At 49.5% G+C, this 20,673-nt stretch overlaps 1 protein-coding gene across 3 annotated transcripts; it reads left to right on the plus strand.

The window, feature by feature from the left end:
* Window positions 1-5,299: 5,299 nt before the first annotated feature.
* LOC139057374 (uncharacterized) lies at window positions 5,300-20,456 on the plus strand. Of its 3 annotated transcripts, XM_070535441.1 has the most exons (9): window positions 5,300-5,324; window positions 6,256-6,368; window positions 9,825-10,147; window positions 11,490-11,718; window positions 17,570-17,666; window positions 17,890-18,012; window positions 18,521-18,704; window positions 19,347-19,518; window positions 19,898-20,159. In XM_070535441.1, the coding sequence occupies exons 2-9, from the start codon at window positions 6,356-6,358 to the stop codon at window positions 20,017-20,019; spliced, it is 1,263 nt and encodes a 420-aa protein (XP_070391542.1). In that variant the 5' UTR covers window positions 5,300-5,324; window positions 6,256-6,355; the 3' UTR covers window positions 20,020-20,159. The 3 variants fall into 3 exon arrangements, with proteins under 3 accessions (XP_070391542.1, XP_070391544.1, XP_070391543.1); XM_070535443.1 differs by lacking the exon at window positions 19,347-19,518 and having other exon boundaries at window positions 19,898-20,062; XM_070535442.1 differs by lacking the exons at window positions 18,521-18,704; window positions 19,347-19,518 and having other exon boundaries at window positions 19,898-20,456.
* The last annotated feature ends 217 nt before the right edge of the window (window positions 20,457-20,673 follow it).

Raw genomic sequence — 20,673 nt, forward strand, 5'->3', positions numbered from 1 at the left:
AATGGAGGAAAGCGGGGAGGAAGCGCGCCGCCTTCCGTCGCACGCGATACATTTTGGGAGTGGAGGGAGGGGGGGGGGTGCTGTGATTTGTGAATCTGTGGTTGCGCAACCTGTTTATTTGCCTTGTTTGATGCATTATATATAGTGGCTTTTTCTTGGGTCGTAGATTTATTGGAGACTTACACGTATATTTAAACATCTTGTTGCGAGGTTTTGTGTATATGCACAGTGAACTTTGTTTCCAGTGACAATTTTTGGCCCTGTATCAAGCTGTATCTTCACATTTGTATATTCCATTGTATCTTCGCATTTCTAATATACGAAGGCGAGTCAAATAAAAGTGAGCAACCCGCGCCGCGCAATAATTGTTCGGTTCATTATTTTCGAGGCATGCGCGTAGCACGTACGCATCTCATTTACACGTGACATGCAGAGGTGAGGTTAAATGTTCTTTAATGATCTCATACACTGGTTAAACACGATTGCGTGACATAATGGGCACTCCAAAAGTTGAACAGCTTGGTGTCGTGAGGCTTTTGGCAAATGAAGATGTTTCCCAAAAAGAATTTATTCGCCGTATAGCTGCCATATGCGTTGAACATTGCGTGTCAATGACCACTGTGAAGCATTGTAGCAAACTGTTCAAAGAAGCACATGAAAGTCACAAAGACGATCCATGGCCGGGCCAAATCCACCGTGCAATCACCCTCAACACAATTGAAAAGGCCGTGGTCGCTCAGTGGCTATGGTGTTGGGCTGCTGAGCAGGAGGTCGCGGGATCGAATCCCGGTCACGGCGGCTGCATTTTGATGGAGGCGAAAACACCTGTGTACTTAGATTAAAGTGCACGTCAAAGAACCCCAGATGAGGGTGACTGTGATGTTATTGGGCAGGATCACTCCAGAAAAAGGGAGAAGCAGCACGCAAAAGCAAAAACACACATCAGACTGGTATTGACGTACACGACACAGATAACGGCACACACACGTGACAATGTCCCAAACTGCCTCATAGGCGACATGCACTATATGTATCGGTGGATTACGATTGGCCTACAGTTCCGGCGGAAGCGTGTGTCGCCGTGTCCGAGACCTCGTTGAACCGATGCCGGCCAGCGGGGTCGGACGACAGTATCGGCCGGCGGGTCGGGCAGCCGTGTAGGACGGCCGGGACGGTCGGCTGGGTCGGACAGCCGGGTTGGACGGCCGGGACGGTCGGCTGGGTCGGACAGCCGGGTTGGACGGCCGGTTCGGTCGGCTGGGTCGGACAGCCGGGTTGGACGGCCGGGTCGGACCGCCTTGCGGGGCTCAGGTAGCCGGCCACTGTCACCGGGTCGCGTCCACAGCTGGCGGGGTAGCCCTGTGGCCGCTCACCCGAACGCTCGAGTGCCCCGGTTCCGGACCGCCAGCCCTCCTGGACCAGTGCCCAGCGGAAGAGCGGGGCGAGGTAACCTCCCAGCGGGCGACAGCGGGCGACAGCTTCAGGTGTGGCGTATTGGCGCGGTCGGCGATAGCTCCTATGGGCCAGACGCCCAGCGAGGAAGCTGCTTTCCGTCGACCGCCGAACCTCGCGCACTGCTCACGCCACGGGCCACGGGCCACACTCTCGCGCCACGCTTTTTGAGGCGCCACTGCCGACGCTCCCAAGTCGGCGTCGATGATGATGATGACTCTCTTGCGGGTGTTTGCCGAGATTCACTGTCCTCTTCGCCCCCGCACGGCGCACTGTCTTCGTATGTTTATGTTTGCACTCCCGCGTACCATATATTATGACAGTGACGTCTTTTTGTCTGTAATTGTGACCGGAGATGACTCATGGTGCCGCCACTACTAGCCTGAAACACTACGGCAAAGCTTACAGTGGAAACATTTGAATTCCCCACTCCCAAGGAAAGCAAAGGCCGTCATTTCTGCCGGAAAAGTGTTGACTTCTTTTTAGATCGCTAGGGGCCATTATTGATCGAATTTTCGAAACCTGGAAAGATTCTAAATCGTTTCAGATATTGTGAAAGGTCGGATCGGCTGCGTGCCGCAATCAAGAACAAACGACGTGGAAAATTGAGCATTGGGAACATCTTGCTTCACGACGTTGCCCGTTCCCACGTCGCTGATGTGGTTAATACAAAACTGGCAAAGTTCAAGTGGGAAATGCTGCAACATCCCTCATGCAGCCCAGACCTGTTGCCTTACGTCTTCCACATTTGGTAAAATCTGAAAAAACTGCTCAAGGGAACCAGATTCGTGTCGGAAGAAGACGTGTAGTCATTTACAGATTTTTGAGGCAGCAACCCAAGCAGTCGTATGAGACGGGAATTACGCGACTCATTAGTAGGAGAAGTGTCTAAATACTTATGGTGACTACTTTTAAATAAAGTACCCCGTTTGTCATATATTCGCATTGGCTCACTTTCATTTGACTCGCCCTCGTATATTTTGCAGAACTCCTGCTTTTTATATGTGCTCTCTGTTGCGACTATAATTTCGGAGCAATTACCTCGCAATACACCACTATATATATATATATACATATATATATATATATATATATATATATATATATAGTTCTCTCGGTTAATTCTATAAGGAGGGGGCCAAGCTGCAAAATGAGCCCCCCCCCGAACGAAATTTCTGGCTACGCCACTGATACATACATACATACATACATACATACATACATACATACATACATACATACATACATACATACATACATACATACATACATACATACATACATACATACATACATACATACATACATACATACGGAAAACTAAACATTGCAGCACACAGTAGACGACAATGCTGTGCACGTGTGCAGAGAGCGCCAGGAGCAGACGAAAAGAATATAGCAGCTGAATTGATTAGAGTCCAGAAATGATAATCGCAGTAACGCCGCCCGTCGGCGCAACGAATCAAGCGACCAAATACAATACTACGCCAAAAAAAAGAAAATACGATAAAACATGTTTTTTTTTCAACGCATTTTTCTGGGATATTACTTCAATTATTCGTAGGTTCCAAAGATAGAGCCAAATATGCGAAATGTAATTAATTTTCCATTGGCCACCAGAAACATGGTATCCGGGTCCTTGTACTTGAAGAAGGCAATGCTGGGTGAGTGTAACTCGAGACCTTCACTCCCCTTAGGCTTCAGTGAGAAGCCGTGCACAGCATAGTAACTAAGAAGGAAAAACAGCGCAGTGGCAGAGGATGTGAGAGAAGGGACAGAAAACGGCGCCCTTGCATATCACGAACTAATCAGCCCAAAGACGTATGCACCACCATGCAATCGCATTTAAATCATCTTCTTGCTGTTGAATGCTGCTATCTTCGGGATTTTCTGATGGCACCAAGTTCTGCAGAGTTAAAGCTCAGGAATGATCGCGCTTCTAATGTTGATCACAGGCACGGCGAGTCGTGTGGAGCATGCTCGCTTGGCTTTTTCCTGATCTCGGACGCTCGCGATAATCGACCGGAGATGTCATGGTAAATTCGAATGCGCCGCATGCCTCAAGTGTAGATCACGTATAACTTCCTTGTAAATTGCGAGGAGATTCATTTATAAAATTGCGACACGGTGACCGATGAAAAGTGTTCAATATCTCCTGGCTTGTGTACTGACGCACTGTGACGGTTCGTTATGTCCTTCCTGCCCCCTCTCCTCCCTCCCCCCACCGGGATATTTCTAACCGGTAGCTTTCCAGGGTACCTGTTTGTAAACGGTAAAATTGCATACTACGTAGGGGCCATGTCGACGCGGCAAACGACACCGAAAATGAAGCCAGTGGCTATGGTGTTGGGCTGCTAAGGATGAGGTCGCGGCACCGAATCCCGGCCACAGTGGCCGCATTTCGATGGGAGCGAAATGCGAAAGCACCCGTGTTCTTTTATTTAGGTGCACGTTAAATACCCGCAGGTGGTCTAAATTTCCGAGACCCCACTATACGGCGTGCCTCATAACCAGATGGTGGTTTCGGCACGTAAAACCCCGTAATTTAACGAAGCCAGTGGCATCACGTGTTACAAGTAAAACAAATTACGTCGCTTTCATATGCTGCTGCGCCGACGATGTACGAGTGCGCGGTCAGCAGACGCTCTCCCGTCAGTGCTGACACGGCGTACACAGGCGCATCCAACGGCGCTGACAAAAGATGCGAAGCTCCCGCGTCCATCTTGCCGAGATCGACAGTGTTGTTCCTGGAACCCGGAGTCAGGGGGGCGTCACATAAAAGAGATATTATTTGAAACAGTAATATTCACATATCAAGCGTAATACGAGGGTTCTTCAATAAAGGCTGAGGCGGATGCTCCAAAATCGTGAATTCTGGAAATTGTTAATTGGTACTTTTATCGATTGATATATGATCCCCCAGTACTTGAAATGCACGTGTCCCGACGTCTCTACCAGTCTTAGATAACGTGAGTGAAGCCACATTTGGACACCTATAGTTCGAAAGTGCCTCCAATGCCGCAACTATACATTGTTTTACGTCGAAGGAATGTTCCTTTGTACCCTGAGGTACCTAAAGAAGTTCGATAGTGTCACATCTGGACTGTAAAACGAGTAAATGGGTTGTTGCGGTGCTTTGGGGAGTGGTTAGGAAAGAAAGCAAAAAAACAACAACATTGATTTGACGTCGAACATGACAGGAATCAGGCGTATAAATGCAGTGCAGGCGATCTTTAAAGTAGGCGTCAAAAGATTACTTATGTGATCTAGGCGCGGTAGAAATGGTAGGCGTGGAGCATATAGAAAGGGATAAATGTGCCGAATAATAATTTTCAGGGATAAAAATTTCAGCGCGTCACCCTCAGTCTTTATTGAACAACCTATGTATAAGTACATTAGAGGCCCTTACGCCGCTGAATGCTGTACATCATCATCACCATCATCGAAGACGTTAGAGCCACTCGCGCAGAAGCTCGCGCGCACACGCACTTGCAGACACGAAACGCTAGAAGATGTGCGCACATAATTGGGCAGAAAGATGGTCCATGGAGGGAACAGAACAAATGATTTACACGTGGCAGCTGTCACGTGCGTCGCATGCCCTGTTCCATACAACCGTGCACTATTTGATGCGCTGTGTTATATGGCGATCCGAACGACGCTTACATGATACACAATGTCTTAAAAACCTCAGACAATACTATAGCATGACACCGAGTGGTCACACACGTATAGCCTGTGTCACGGCTGCCTACACAGCGCTGTATCCTTATGTTCTGCAGTATAAAGAAAACGGACAGCAATCTGGCAGCAACCTCTGGATTCAATATACAGCCCATCCATTACTCAATACTATCAAGGCCGTAATTTGGGTAAGTTTACCTTCCTGTTGTCCGTGTCTCGTTTGCGCTGTTAGGAACCTTAGGATGACTTGCAGGTTTGCGTGGCTTCCCTTGTAACGGCCGATACGTAGTCGGCAATGGCGGGGCGCCATTTGTCGTCAGCAGTTGGTCCGTATCACTGCGGCGCACGAAGCATAAGGCTTGCCGCTTTTGTGTTCTTACTTGTCCTGTATTTCGCGTAATTTTTTTCGGCCCGTAAACGTATATCAACAAGCTTGGCTACCTACTCTGTGACCCGCTTGCATTCCCTTTTTCTAAGAAGCGGCCTCTCCGACGGAAGGGGGCAGTGTGTAACGTCGCTCTCTCGTCTCGCATGCTGATGCAACCAGGCACATGGGACCTTGTGCGACTATCGTTTTGAAAATGCGAATGTCTACAGAGGTCTCCCACATCCAAAAGGCTCTCCCGCAAATCTTCGCCTGTGTATACAGAAGTGATGTTTTTGGAGGCGCCACAAAGATATTGAATTTATTTTGCTGAATTTTCAGAAGAAATTAACCCGGTGGGTCTTCTGATAAACCGCCATCACATTTAGTTATAGCTACTCTCCTAGCCAGCCAGGCTGGCGATCCTTCCCTACAGACGTATATCGACGAGGTGTCGCTGGCTCTGCGGACGTGAACTCGGCATACCTGACCGATTTGCCGCAGGGGCTCTGTCCATGGCAATCAGGTTCTACTTCGGAGCGTGCACTGAATTAGAACGACGGAAAATTCACGTGCGGCTTTTTGGTAAACAAAAATGATGATTTCAATGCGCTTCTTCATTGTTTGATCACCTTATCTTACCTTTATACTACCTTTAACGATTTTACATGCCAAAATGTGTAACGTTTAACTTCATTTTCTCGGACCTGGACTGCGTGCATTTTGTCCCTGGTGTGGGGTAATCTCTAATGCAGAGAACATCGTGTACGCGCAATTTTTGGACCGTGTCGCTCTGCCTTGCACCGCCCACGCGATTGGAACACGCAGACACATCTCGAAGTACTTCATAGCAAGATGCTGCCACCAGGTAAGGGTTCCTTCACGAAGTATTACTCTCTTCAATGTAACTGGGTTTCAACACGAGGGTTACGGCACAAGAAAAAAGAGTGGGACTGCGATTCGCCACAAAGACGTTCGTCTGTTGTGGGATTATTACTTTGTGAAGAAAATGGCTGTACATAGATTTTCAGACGTCCGAATAAAGTTACCGAAAGTGCCGTTCGCATATTTCTGGCATAAAGTCGAAGAACATTTGACGAAGTCATCAAACGTCTCCTCTCTCGTCGTCTTTAAGTGTTTTCATGTGCTGATCACATGCAGCGGATAGGGAGGTGTATGCTCTCGGAGGTCTTCTCTCTGGCCTGCAGTGTAGTAAAATTTTCCAATTTCCTTATGGCGCCCTTTTATGCGCAACAGAACCCTTGCGCTTACATATCTGGATGTGATGGGAGGTTTCTTTCGAAAATAAATTTAGTGGCCGTTGCGAAATGCTGTGCTATTCCATTTTTGATGACTCGCTATACTAAGCATCGAGATAAATATTTACGACCTTGCTGATCAGACCGACTTCACGACGATCTCCGCGTTGACGTAAATGCGGATCCTGTCTTATGTATATATACGAGGGTCTTGTTGAGTGGTTCTGTAAGCCGATTCGTTTGTGGTTGACGAGCTGTCGTCGCCTTACGCACCGTGTCATTGAGCGTGAGTACACTCCTCCTCAGCTCAGCTGTAAATGTGGTTTATCTGCCTGTTATGATAACCGATTGCGTGGCGTGCCTCAGAACAGTGTTCTCGAAGAAAAATCTTGTCTCTTCAGCTGCTGTATCATTCGGGAGTGTCTTGGTTTCCGTGCATCGTATGAGCTGCTTTACCACGATGATGACCCCTCTATTTCAAATAACAGACATTGGAAGTGGACCCAGAAGATCAATCCCATCTCGATCAAACGGCGCTTCCGGTATTTCAAAAATATTCCGGCGGGTTTGTTCGGGGTTACTTCTCGTCAAAACCAGTCAAAACCACGTTCGATTTCAAAGCTTCAGATATTTTGCGAGCCTTCGCCAGTCATACTTGTCGTTGATTCGTGCCTATGCTCACGTATAGCTGGGGTGGCCCGAGGTATCTTCGTCGGGGCAGACTTGCAACATTTCCTTGCGGAGAGGCTTAGGAACGACTTGCAGCTCTTCCCTGTGTAAGAGTTCTACATAAAAAGAAAGTCGTTACGTAAGCATAAGTTTGGTAGACCTCTTGAAAACTGACGTGGAGTTCCCAGCCGTCTCGTTTTCAGAGCGCACCGCACGTTTTTTTCTCGCCAGAGCGAAATAATGCCAATGCGGATACGTCCAAATTACCCCCTCTGCGCATTATGCGCGTAATGCGAAGACGTGGTATCATTCCCCACCTGCGGCAAGTTTTTTGCTTGCTTATGGAGGTACGAGTCATTGCTGATGATGATATGCGTAATTCCAATGAATGTATGCACTGTTCGCTTCACTTTGCTGAGTGCTTGTAGCCTCTGCATTACGATGGGGATGAACCATTGTATTTTGCTTGCTTAGGGAGGCATGAGCCATTGCTGATGTTGATAAATTTCTTCACGGATGGACGCGAATAAATGCGACTACCGAGAGGCTAGCAGTTTCGCTATAAAAAAAATTTCCGACGATTACGTTACTTCCTAATGCGAAATTTGAGCGCAGCAAATAAGCTGTTTCACCTTTTCGATAGATTGAGGCAAAGAAATCGAGCAACACATGTATGCGCTATCACAGAATTTTTTTTTTTATTTTTCACACGTATTCCTTTAACAAAGACTCCACTAACAGTTCTTGACAGTCATGAAAGAAGCTTTGTGGTCGGAGAAATAGACTGATATATGTTCGACTTGGTACACCAATGCTTGATTCTCAAAGACGAGATCTATACAAGTGCCTCGCGAGGTTGTCACAGCCGTGGGACGCGTTACGAGCGAGAGGAACGGTATGTTCTCCCGCATAAGTAGCAGACGGAGGACTTCCATCGGTCGTCTCGCTCATGGCTCAGAAAGAACTGGCAGATAATTTCGCAGTGGCGAACGGCAGCGGCAATTTCGGCTCGGGCGGTGCACATATACAGATCCGCCGCCACCGATCTGGCTCTCTGATTGCCACCGCACAGGGCGAACGGCAGCGGCAATTTCGGCTCGGACGGTGCACATATACAGATCCGCCGCCACCGATCTGGCTCTTTGATTGCCACAGCACAGGGGTTGCATTGGAGGAGGAGCGAAGAAAGGAATTAAGTTCGAGCTGGCGCTTTGACAACCGGAGACTCGCAGGAAGAGGGGGGAGGGGGGCGGCGTGTACACCCAGCGGCAAACGATGGGGGCAGAAGCGCGCGCAGCAAGCGGACAACACGATAAAGGGAGGAGGGAAGAGATAGCAGCGACTGACTGATGCCGCTGACGCCGATAGTGAGTCAACCCCAGCTGCGGAGTTGGTTTCAGGGACAACGCCGCCGATGCCGACACAAACAATATGATACCCTCGCTTCCGCAGCGCTAAGAACCAGGTCTAGCCGTGGGAAGGTGGTCACGTATTCGTCGACGTGCCGGGGCCTACGTGAAATAACCGGCGCGTCGGCAACTGAAGAGCACCCTATCCGCCACACAAAAACAGGGGGGGGGGGACCCTTTCCTCCTCTTTCTGCATGGCGGCGACGGTGTTCTATGCAGTCACGTTATCTTGACTCTCTAGCGGCGTCAGCGGCATCCAGCGGTATCAGTCGGTCGCTGCTAGCGCTGGGGGGATGAAAGGGGGGCGGAGCTGGTTACGAGGCCGACGACAACGCCGACGATGACGCGAAACCCAGGAACGGACGCCAAAGAGCTGCGCTCTAAAAAATCCGGGATCTTACCTTCCTAAACCACGACCTTGTGAGACACGCCGTAGTGGGGCCTCTGGATTAATGTTGAACGCCCGGAGTTTTCTGATGTGCACCTAAATCTAAGTACACGGGTGCTTTTGCATTACACCTCCATCGAAATGAGACGGGGGTCGAACCCGAAACCTCGTGTTCAGCAGCTCAACGCCATAGCTACGGGGCTACCGCGGCGCGTAAGGGTCATACGCCGCAAAGGTGGTTCGTTGCTACAAAAAATATTCAATAACAAAAGAATAAAGCTACATGAATACAGGATATAAGTGCTACAGCAAAACGAAGACGTACAGATGTACTAGAGGTGATTAGTTTGAACTCACATGAATGTTCGTGGCGAGGGAATGTTTTGAGGGAGCTACGTTACGGAAGAGGGAGGCACAGATGACAGGTCGGGTAATTGCAGTGCGGTATTGTGGGCGGAGCTTGTGACGAATTATTCGGTTGTAAAGGGTTGTACCTGGCTCTTATATTTGAGCTGGTTCTATACTGACTATTGAACCACGCCAAGTCATGATCCGACTTCGCGTTTCTAGTGATCTAACTTGCCTGTTTCGTGACGCAGGCGTTGCGCCGTCCCGCCTCGTGCGGGTCGCTGTGCTCGCACCACGCCAGCAGGCTCTCCTCCTCCTCCAGCGCTCTGCACAACACGCAGTGCGCCTCCAACACTCTGCGGCTGCCTGGCGTCCCGTTGCCTCGGCGAAGAGCAACGGCTTGGGCTCCAATGCCGTGGCTCGGGATCCGCGCTCGCGTCACCAGCGGTGCGTTCATCAGGCTGGCGCTGCTAAGCCCATTGCGAGGAGCATTCGACAGCTGCTGCGTGACGCGCCTCCGCTCCCTTACAAGGAACGGCGCATCGAGATCGCCACGTGCGGTGACCTCTACAAGGTTAGTATGTTTGCAAAAGCGATAGCCGTATTTGGCTGCTTGTACCATGGCCTCCGAGATCTGATCTCGGAGGCCATGTTCATATCAGTAGTTCTTACAAAAAACTAGTATGGAACAGTGGCGCCCTCTAGTGTCTACGGAAGCTATAAGATGGAAAGTTTCGGAAGTTGATACATATTCGGGATGAAGAGTACAACGCAAAAAAGAAAAGGTCTTACAAAATATGCGTTGACAGTGCTTCTGGTGCCCACTCTTCTATCCTCCTTGTACTTTTGACACTGTACCCCTTTATGCTGTCTACACGGAAGTTTCAAGTATGGCGCCGGTTGCCTACTGGTAAAATAGGTAAAAGTGCACTTCCAGTTCTGTGCTCGACAGCTACAGTAGTTCCAGTGGTTCGGAAGGACACTCACTTGATGGGAAGTTGGCGGTATGGGACCGCCAGACTTTTTCCACGTATCCAGCACCAGCTTTTTAAGTTGCGTGCGTGCTTGTGTGCGTGCGTGCGCGCCATCGTAACCATGCTACCGAGACACTGAGACTAGGCGTCATCCGTGCTCTTCCCCTCATCTTTGGTATTCTAGCATTTAAAAGTTTCTGGAGTATCGCGGAGATTTCGCTGTCTGCACCGTTCGCAAGGCGTAACTACAAGTCACAAGTGCATCCACGTCGCATGCACCGAGGCCATGTGAACTATAGCTTTAAGTGGGAACATGCTTTGGGTCTGCCGCATTTTTTCTGTAACCTCGGTGTCTTTCGCATAGTCTAGGGCCATGGCGGAAGGAAATGACTAAGATATGAGCATTGCGCAGCCCATTTGAGACCAAGAGTCGCCCCAACACGCGGTCAGCTTTAAGGGCCTTCCGCCGCCCCGATAGTCGCGCTCGGCGCACTCACTTCCCAAAAGACAACGGCTGCGACTGCTGTACTCGCATGCTGCAACGAAGACGGTAAAAGTACACGTTGCAATAAACAATCAAAGTTGCCCAAGCAGATCGGCAGCATACGTACAAAGAGGGGTGTTGGAAAAGGACCCGAACAAGTGCGCGTCAATTAAAAACTGCAGGGAACCAAGCACATAGGGGGCTGAGTCCACCTAGCAGGGTCGCATAGTGCCGACGTTTTTAGAGAGAAAAGGCGAGGGGAATAGCTTCACCGAGAGATGGCTTGAGAATACTTGCTGAGTGACGCAATACACTCATGCGCATAGCGCATACAGCAATGTGTTATGTCTAGTTTATGTTCGTACCTCGCTTTCTTGCGCGCTGTTACTACGCTTCCTCCTGGTAGATAGAGCCCTCCATGAATAGAGCCAAAACAGTCTGCACTTTCCGCGATGCAGAAATGGCGCGCCGAGGGTCGCCGCGGCTACCAGGGGGCACCCGATACGGGCGCTCGTGTGCCGGTTGTGTACATCCACACTGGGCTGGACCGCATCGAGCGTGGAGACCGGAATGAGCGACCGCTGTCCGTGCTGCTCACAGGGGCGCCGGGACAGTACCAGGACTACAGCTACAACATCCCTTTCCTCGACCAGAACGGTGTGGACGTTCTTTGCTTCAACTGGCCCGGTAAGCCTGCTCACCGCTTGACAAAACAGTGGCATTGGAACACTTCCGGTTTCTGCAGCTGTACTACTGAGTTCAGCGGGCAAGAAAGAGCGACAGGCCGTAGTTGCCCGCCGCTTTAGAATGTCTCGCCTACCAGCACCCGCTGTGGAGCTAGGCGCTACATTTAAGATATGTTTCAGAGTAAAATGCACAATAAATTATGCATGTGGGCTCGAGACGTGTAGCGCGTTTTCTGTTCGAACATCGGGAGAGCATATCTTCTGTAACATTGTACGGGATGAACTGTATATTTAACGGGGAAAACAACTACGATAAGGTGCGACCGGAGATCTTCTGTGGCCATATCGCAGGTACACAGCTTTTCCGACGATGGAAAAGGATCTGCAAGGCCACGCATGGGTCTTGCTTTAACCGGATAGCTTCAGTCGCACACGCGCATAGAACTTCGCGCATGCAACCGTGCGAGCACTGAGTGCACGAAGGAAGACACAAAAAACGAAAAAATCACCGCCCCTTCCAGTGTGTGAAGATGGTCGAACAGCGAAGCTGCGTTAGCTACGCCGAGTGTTACACCGTGCACTTCAAACTTCGCAAGCAGTCTATATTGTAAATATGTTGTTTCACCATTCTTTCACCTCGTTTTTGCTTTTTCGTGCTCCGCGTGGTGAGCATGCTTGAGTGCTTTATTCTTCTTTTATTGCGCACGCTTGAGACAGGCCCTACGACGACGTTCACGAACAAACTCTCGCTCACGCTCGCGGTAGGCAGCTTCTTCCTCCCGAGGACGAACTACTCATAGTTCTCTCATAGTTGTGCGGAACCACTAATCCAAAGCTCCTTATATTGGGCGAGAAGCCCACCACTGGAGATGCGGGCGCTGCAATCGTTTTGACGATTGCACCTCTTGCGCCAGCAAGAAGCGCCGGCAGCCACGCGTTCCTTGTATAGCGTTTCAATCGCTGGGCACTGTTCTTTGGCCACAAACCGCCAGCACAGCATTTGCTTGTTTCGCGGCAGGGTGGAATCAATCGTCGATAACTTCGGTGCCGATCTGGCTCGATAGCCAGAAATGCACCGTGTCAAAACCGTATAACATTCGCGAATAAGATAGCATTCTCACTTTTGAGCACTTCCTTTCTTCTCCCGCTATGTCACGAGGCCCCTTTTTAGCGAAGTTCGACAACGAGGGCACATGGTCCGCATAAACAGGTTCGCTGTAAAAAAACAAAACCGATTTCCATCTTCAGTGGCTACGTGCATCGCACGCCACACGGCTCCGGGCGTATACAAGCCACCTGCAGCTGCAGAACGTGATGTTTCAAAGCTTTGATCACGCTGCCGTCAGTCCTTGGTCTGCGCAAAGGAAACGGCCGTCTTACAATGCGATTCTTTTGCCCACACCGCACTCAGGATGTCACTGCCGCCTCACCAACAACCGCTCGTGATGCGAATCGTCCCATGGTTAAGTATCCAAAGCGTATGTTGGACGATGCTTAAACACATGGTTCCAGTTACAGGCATTTGCAAGAATGTTACAGATAATAGATCCGGCTATGTGGAACGGCGTTCCGCATAAAAATGACTGTTTCACTGTGGCATGTTTCTGCATATTTATTATGACAATTAAGGAAGTAATATGTTAAGATATTGAAGACCGTTTCATATATTTTGTAATTTCGTGTTGGACACCGCTCCTTTTACAAAAATGTGTCACTTGCAGCAGGAATCTATTGTAGTGAGGTTAGGAGTGAATCACGAGTTAGTCCGCGATGAGATGGGGAAGCGTTGGGTGGGCGCCTGGATTGCGGCTGAGGCATAGAGAGTGGAATTAACCGCAAAAACGCAGCTGAAACAGTGGAACATTCAATCGTCATAAAGCCTCATGGACCTCTTGTCATTCACGGACCCTCCTGACAACTTTGTGCAAAAGTGTAATCGCAGAACAAACGTCAAGCTCTGAGCCACATTAACTAAAACTTGTTGTATGTGTAACTGCCTGGATTGCGTTCTGTATTTGCTGCACTACGTCTCCTGCATTACGCAATTAATCAGGAAGATGACACGTGCAAAAAACGGCGATAACGTCAAATTCAGTTAAAGGTTTCGGAGTAGCATGTCCTGCTCAATAGCAACACTCACTTTTTCCTACTAGTAAAGTTTCGTTCGTTCTCCGTCCTCGCTTCACCGTTGGATCTTGAAGCGTCTCGGATGATGATCGGCAGTTGATCAAACGCAGGCAGGAAACGATGAGGTCAAATGTACAAGAAATATTTATAGGCAAACATTTCTATATACATGGCAGGCAAAACAAATACATTACAAACTTGAACAATTGAGAAACAAAGTCTCACTCTTCTACTGTCTCAATGACTGTTAGAGCCCAGACTCGTTTTAACGTACATAGTACGGAGGCTCACTGATCTATCAGCAATCCTGATTTCAGCCAAGTCTGAGGGACAACATGTCCTCCCGATTTTTATAGCCCAAATATACAAAGAAAAAAAGGCGGTAGGGCCGTTGGCCCGTCCCACAGGTTCAGTTGCCAATCAGAGTCAACCGTTTGTTAAGCCACAACCCACAGGGATGGGCTTACTCTCAATAATAAACATATTGGAAAACAAAGCTCTTTTCCTTCTTCGCCAAAACTCCGTTGCCCTCTCATTTCTCCGTAGTTAGTGGCGGGCTCAGCAAAACACGCCAGGCCCGCACAAGTTATCGCTAGACCGTTTCAAATCCCAACGGCGTCTAGGCCGCAAATGTCTCGGAAGCAGGGGCATCAGCACCACGAAGTGCCGCTGTACTCAGAGTTTGGCCGTGCGGGAGACGGATGACCCTCCTTGTCCTTCAAACTTATTGTCTACAAGACAAAGTTCTCCGAGTGCGTGTTTCCAAGACGCCGTCGTCTGAATGCACTCTTTACGTGTGCACCGCATTCCTACAGCGTGCACGGTAAGCTGGCCTTCGACACCACACAGGCAGTCGCACCCAACAACAAGGCTGGCGATTACGTTCCGGACGCGTAGCAGATTAGGTCCATGCTCACTGCATGCGGCACGGGGTCAGAGTTGCTAAGTCCTTCTTAACCTCGGCGGCGCCTCCAATTAGTCAGGGACTCGGGCGCCAAACCCACAATACCTTTTGTACAGCGGTTCGTTTCAGCGCTGGTCTGTGTGACCCGTCGGCGGACTGCCAACATCGTGCGCACAATACTGACTTCCAGGAATCGGCACACGCCCGCCTGGCACCTGCCGCGACGCGTCACCCAACCCCGCGCGTTGCCTGTGACCCCACATAACACAGCAACTGTCGCCCCGCTGACATGGGGGGAAGTGAACCCCCTCTTTATACACAAAGCACGAGGCCAATTCGTGAGACTTAGGAACCCGAACAATCAGAGCGACCTTACACTACTATAGGCCTTTTTCGACGGGAGAGGAGGAAAGGGCCACCCTGCGAGATTTTCGTGCTATCTGGCTTGTGCGAGCCGGCGCGTTGCTGCTTGAATGCGTTCACGTCGTGTGCCGCGGAACCAGTGGCGTAGCAACAGGGGGGGCCGGGGGGCCGTGGGCCCCGGGTGCAAGGGGCCAATGGGTGGGGGGGGGGTGTCATATACGTCTGAAGACACCCCTCTTTCCGCCGGCTACACCCGGGGGGGGGGGGGGGGGTGACAGAAGACCTATGGGCCCCGGGTGCCAGACGACCTAGCTACGCCACTGCGCGGAACGATTTGAATGTTTTAGCTCGTTCCCCAAAACATTTATGTGATGTCAGTTCATGCACTGTCGTCGCGAAACCACTGCGTAGCCTTTGGGCGCAGCAGAAGGTAGAGCAGAAATAGTGTGCGGGTTAACTAGTTTGGCTGCATCGTTTTCCACTCGACGAAGAGCAACAGCGTTTGTGAATTGCCCGCGTGAATTGGAAAATGTACTATCTGATCGCTTGGCGTAGGAAATGAAACATAGGGCTCGGGTCCGACCAACGCATTGCAAGCCCAAAACATTTAAGTGTCAAGCATTAGATCATTTGCGTCTGGCACCAGCATCGCATCGTTCTGTGCTATGCCTGCGTTAACCTCCCGTATGAGACCGACGATGGCGTGGTTCAACAAAGCGGTCAGTGTGGTCGGTAAGCCAGCATGACACATAAGCCTTGATCTTGGGCATTGCCTCTTTTCCCTGTACATCAGTAATACTCAAAGGCGATCGCATAAAAAGAACATGGCGGCTATTTGTGGGGACAGAACTTCTGTAACATAGGTGAGTGCGTCGCAGAGGACGTCCCGAACTTGTCTGGAGGGGTCAATCGGCCGATTTAGTCGCTTTAATTCGCGCGAAAAAACCAGAACAAATGGATAACGCTGCAATAAGACAACGCACATGGCCGTGCCATATGCTCGACCTATAGAGCAAAGAGATCGCTATAGAACAGATTTATAACCCAGCAGCTACCACTGCTGCGGACGCTCGCGCTGTCAGCCGGCCGCTCGACAACTGGACAAGTGTAGTTCACACCCTTCGGTATGCTGTTACTACTAACCAAAACTGCTTCACTCGAGGACGGAAACTGAGTCCAGGAAACTAGAAAATTTGGCAGTTTATGTACAGATAACGATTGTAACTCTTGTAAAAGTAAACAATGCAACTTATTCCGTAGCAGAACGATATACATGCTGTTACGATCGTTGTGCATTGTTAACCTCTCGTTGCTGCTATATCGCGGCTTCGAACTACAGGGAGAATATTGCAGCAGGGGCACATCGGTGAAATGAATTTTTAGAAATGCGCAACTGATCTCCCAGGCTTGTAGGCCCAAGCACGCGCGCGCACACATAGCTCCGGGAGCTCCGTCCGCCTCACCGGCAGCAGAAGCTCCGGCCACACCAAGGGAAATCCCTTCAGTGCCTCTAACAGAACCATTCGCAGCCCAGAAACCCGCCGTGGTTGCTCAGTGGCTTTGGCGTTGCGCCGCTAAGCACGAGGCCACGGAATCTAATCCCTGCTTCCGCGGCTTCCTTTCGATGGGAGTTAAATGCAAAAACGCTCGTGTACCGTGAATTGGGTGCACGTTGAAGAATTGCATGTGGTCAAAATTAATCCGGACTCCCCCTCCACGACGTGCCTCCTAATGAGAACGTGGTTTTGACACTTCATAATCGAGAAATTTTTTGACAAAAAGAAAAAAAAGCATCTGCAGATCCAGACCAGAGCCACGAACGCAGCTTCGCGTAGACATACAAAAATGTATCACGCAACGCTTCCGGAGGCTCTTTCGAAGGCTACGCTCCTCATTAAGTGTGTCAACGGTGCAGATCCACGCGGAGTCTATCGAGGGACCTTTGCTAGAGTTCAGGAGCCGCAGTGCTAATGTGCAGGTATCCCATAACTGACACGGGACTACGTTACTGGTCCTTTGAACTCGTACAGATGTACAAAAGGTATGAGACGATTAGGGATAACGGTTTTAACAGGTTAAAAAAACAATAAAGGAAAATTAGCGCAGGCGCTTCAACGTAGCCTAGTCTGTTTGACAGCGCAGACGAAAGGACAAGGAGATGTACAAACAACGTATCTGTCCTGTTTGTATATACCTAATGTCCTGTCATCTGCACTGTTCGCCATGTTTTGTGGTCACTTGAAGGGAGAAACATGCTTTATGTCCGGTGTTGCGGCTTAGCTATATTTCTATTCTGCTCTATTAAGCATTCGAGCTCTTACACATTTCTTTACCTTTTCCCAATTCTTCGTGGCGCCTAGTATGCGTGGGAGGTAAAAATACGACTCCTTTGAACGCTCTCAAATTGACGTTTGCGACTCTACTTAATACGTAGCCTTTTCTTTCGTTTTCGCACCAGACTTTGCGTTCAGCTTGGAGACCGGCTACTGGTGGCATAGCTGCGACGAGAAAACAAGTCTACTCGTCGATTTCCTCAAGAAACTTGACATCAAGAAGTGAGTACTATGGAGAGCGACGACCTCTTTTACCTCTGCCGACAAAGAACACCGCGGGGTTGCTTATTGACAACTACTCGAAACACCGCAATAAGTCACCAATAAATATTTTATATTTGTGAAACTCAAGCGAAAATCGGCGCAGTTTTTCTCTTTCCCGGAACTCTAGCGCGTACCGTTTGCTGAATCCACGCATGCACGTTCGTGGGGCGCTCCTGTGCAGGATCGACATGCTGGTCAGCCACAGCAGCGGAAGTACACCCGCGGTGCAGCTGGTGGCCGAGGAAACCGAGATTGATGTGAAGTCCTTGGCCCTGCTTATGCCCATCGCAACGCGACACTTCAGGTCAGCGCATCCAATCGGATGCGGCAATCCTGCTCGTTTGCGAGCTTTAAGCGTTCGCCTGTATGAGCGAAATTCTTCACGAATGGAACTTTATTGCTAGTATTTTAGAGTAGCGTTGGCGCTGTATGTACACGTGCAACCTTATCAGCTCGCCCAACTTACTACGATACTTAAGTAAGTCTTCATGCAGAGACCCCGACGGTCATGCGTTCAACTTGGTACGCGCACTGACCGAGGAGCAGTGAATGGGTTGACCTTTGAGCTAGCTGCTCGCAAGAATGGGTGGGCCGTTTCCGAAGGCTTTACACTCGTTGCGTGGGACTCTTCCTCGATAGAACAAAGGACATTAGCAAATCGCCGTTGCAGTCTACCAGTTTAACACATGTCCATTTTCGCAAAGCGGAAGCTAGTGGATGATCTATGTCTATCTCTTTTCATACCATGTGTGCAACACGGCTCGCAGACGGCGCAAGTAAACGAGCCCGCTCCGCGTTTCACCCATACGCAGGGGCTCCAGCAACCCTCTGCTCTTCAACCCTGCAGTTAGATGGGCGATGAAGAGTCGACGCGTGACGTCCATCCTCACGCCCCTCTTCCAAGCGGTCATGTCGTTGAGCAGGCACCCGAGTAGGGGCCGGGCGCACGACGTTTTCTTCGGCTACCACTCGGGCATCGGATACGAGGAACATCGGGTTTGCGAATATGCAGTCCTTCTTTTTTTTTATCCGTTCTTATAGTTCTTAAAGCTTTACCTACGTTGTAAGAGATAACACCATACAGAGCCCGGTGATTACTGCGGCGCAAGTTGACGCACCTGAATTACGGCCTCATTCCAACGAGGTAAAGCTAGCGCACGCAAAAAATGATCTCCAATTATTTCAGATTTGAAAGGATCGCATGAAATGTTGCAAAGCTTGCATACTTATGCAGTAGGAGGTTACATTGTTCAAGAACCGTATTTCGCTAGAATAGCAGCTTGGGCTTGTTGGCTTTCCATCCTGGTGTTAACAGCGCTAAACGTGGACGGGACACGAGACAACACCACAAGCGCTTGTGGTGTCGTCTTCTCGTCTCGTGTCCCGTGTACATTTCGCGCTGTTAACACCAGGCAAGAAATGTAGGCGCGACGGTCTGTCAGAGTGGAAAATAAAAATATGAACACTGGCTATAACCAATCGGCAAACGTGAAAATACTAATTTATCTGCTCACCGAGCGTTCACGAAATTGATTCTGGGACCTGAATTACCGCTCCTCTCATGTGCGTAGCTGTGATGAAACTCTGTGGCGTCCTATACCGTTAGATCTACCAATACCACTGCCGCCATCCTCGCAGGTTGAGCAACAGTTAGCCACAATTCGGCACCGCGCAATGCCCACCCTCGTGATGGTCAGCGACAACGACAAACTTTTGTCAAAGGAAGACAACCGCACGTTGCTGCAGAGGTTGGGCAGCGACCCCGAGCGGACCTGGTTATACGACTCGGGCGGGCATCTCCTCCGGAGGGGTAAGGATGCCTGCACTGACATCTTGGGTTTTTTCCTGTGTACAACAGCGCTAGAAATCGCACAGCCATCGCGCGGGGAAGGCAGCTTTGACCAGTTTCTTGGCATTACCTAAATTCGTGAGGCAAGAGTGTTAGTTTGCATGCCTAATTGACGACTCAAATAATGCGCACCTCAACAAATATACAAGTACAGTTGTCGAACTTCCTTTCCTTGGAAAGTCATGCAGACACCACTTTTACCATTCTCCGTCTCCTGCGGTGCTCTTTGAAGCTGCATTTTTTTAAAAAGAAAAGGAAGAAGTTTTAGGCCCAAGCGAATGACAGTATTTGTCACATAATCGTGCCTTCGTGACATCACCGATCTCTTGCCCACTTGCAGGTGGTTCCGACATAGTGAAAGCAATCGAGCTGAAGGATGGATCGCACTACGGATTTGTGCGCTACTCCGACATCTGCAACGAGAACCTCGCCGAAGTCCTCGAGAGGGTGCGACGGCGTTAATTCAAGCAGCGCTTGTCATGGCTGACGAGCGCACACTCTATAGAAATTTTTTTCCTCGGATACTAATAGACCATTATACGCTGTACGCGTATAAGTCATTCACCTGGCGCAGTAGGCTATATAGTGAGCGTAATTGCAGGCCTCGCGTGTCGTTGATTTACTCTGCCTAAAAACACGCCCTTGAAGCATAAAACGGCTAACTTCGTTGGAATGGTCTGCAGGAAACCTCGTATTGGATATGTTGTCAGAATCTCGTTTTACCCTTTTCGCTCCGTTCTGCTAAGGGCATTAGTTTTATACCTGCTATATTAGAGATTTTTGTGATTGCTGGTTACACGAACCATCTGTTCTATACGGTGCATTCGCTGGCGTGGCATGGGGCTAAATAATGACCTGTAGCGACTTCACTCGGAAATAAAGCACCTGTTACTGCCGGATGGAGGCCTGACTTTGCCACAAGTTATTCGAGTTTTATGAACCATATTCGAGTTTATGAACACATATTTATATGATTAAAGATTCGTCTTTGTGTACTAATGAAAATGACACCATCGCTATATATATATATATATAGATATATAGATATATAGATATAGATATGTGTGTGTGTGTGTGTGTGTGTGTGTGTGTGTGTGTGTGTGTGTGTGTGTGTGC

The sequence above is a fragment of the Dermacentor albipictus genome, chromosome 3 (assembly GCF_038994185.2).
Source record: "Dermacentor albipictus isolate Rhodes 1998 colony chromosome 3, USDA_Dalb.pri_finalv2, whole genome shotgun sequence".
Lineage (NCBI taxonomy): Eukaryota > Metazoa > Arthropoda > Arachnida > Ixodida > Ixodidae > Dermacentor > Dermacentor albipictus.

What these genes read in the sequence shown, in the direction of transcription:
- LOC139057374 (XM_070535441.1), top strand. An exon ending in ATCGCAACGCGACACTTCAG is followed by an intron (nt 18,013 to 18,520) that starts GTCAGCGCATCC and finishes ACCCATACGCAG; the next exon opens with GGGCTCCAGCAACCCTCTGC. An exon ending in TCGGATACGAGGAACATCGG is followed by an intron (nt 18,705 to 19,346) that starts GTTTGCGAATAT and finishes CCATCCTCGCAG; the next exon opens with GTTGAGCAACAGTTAGCCAC.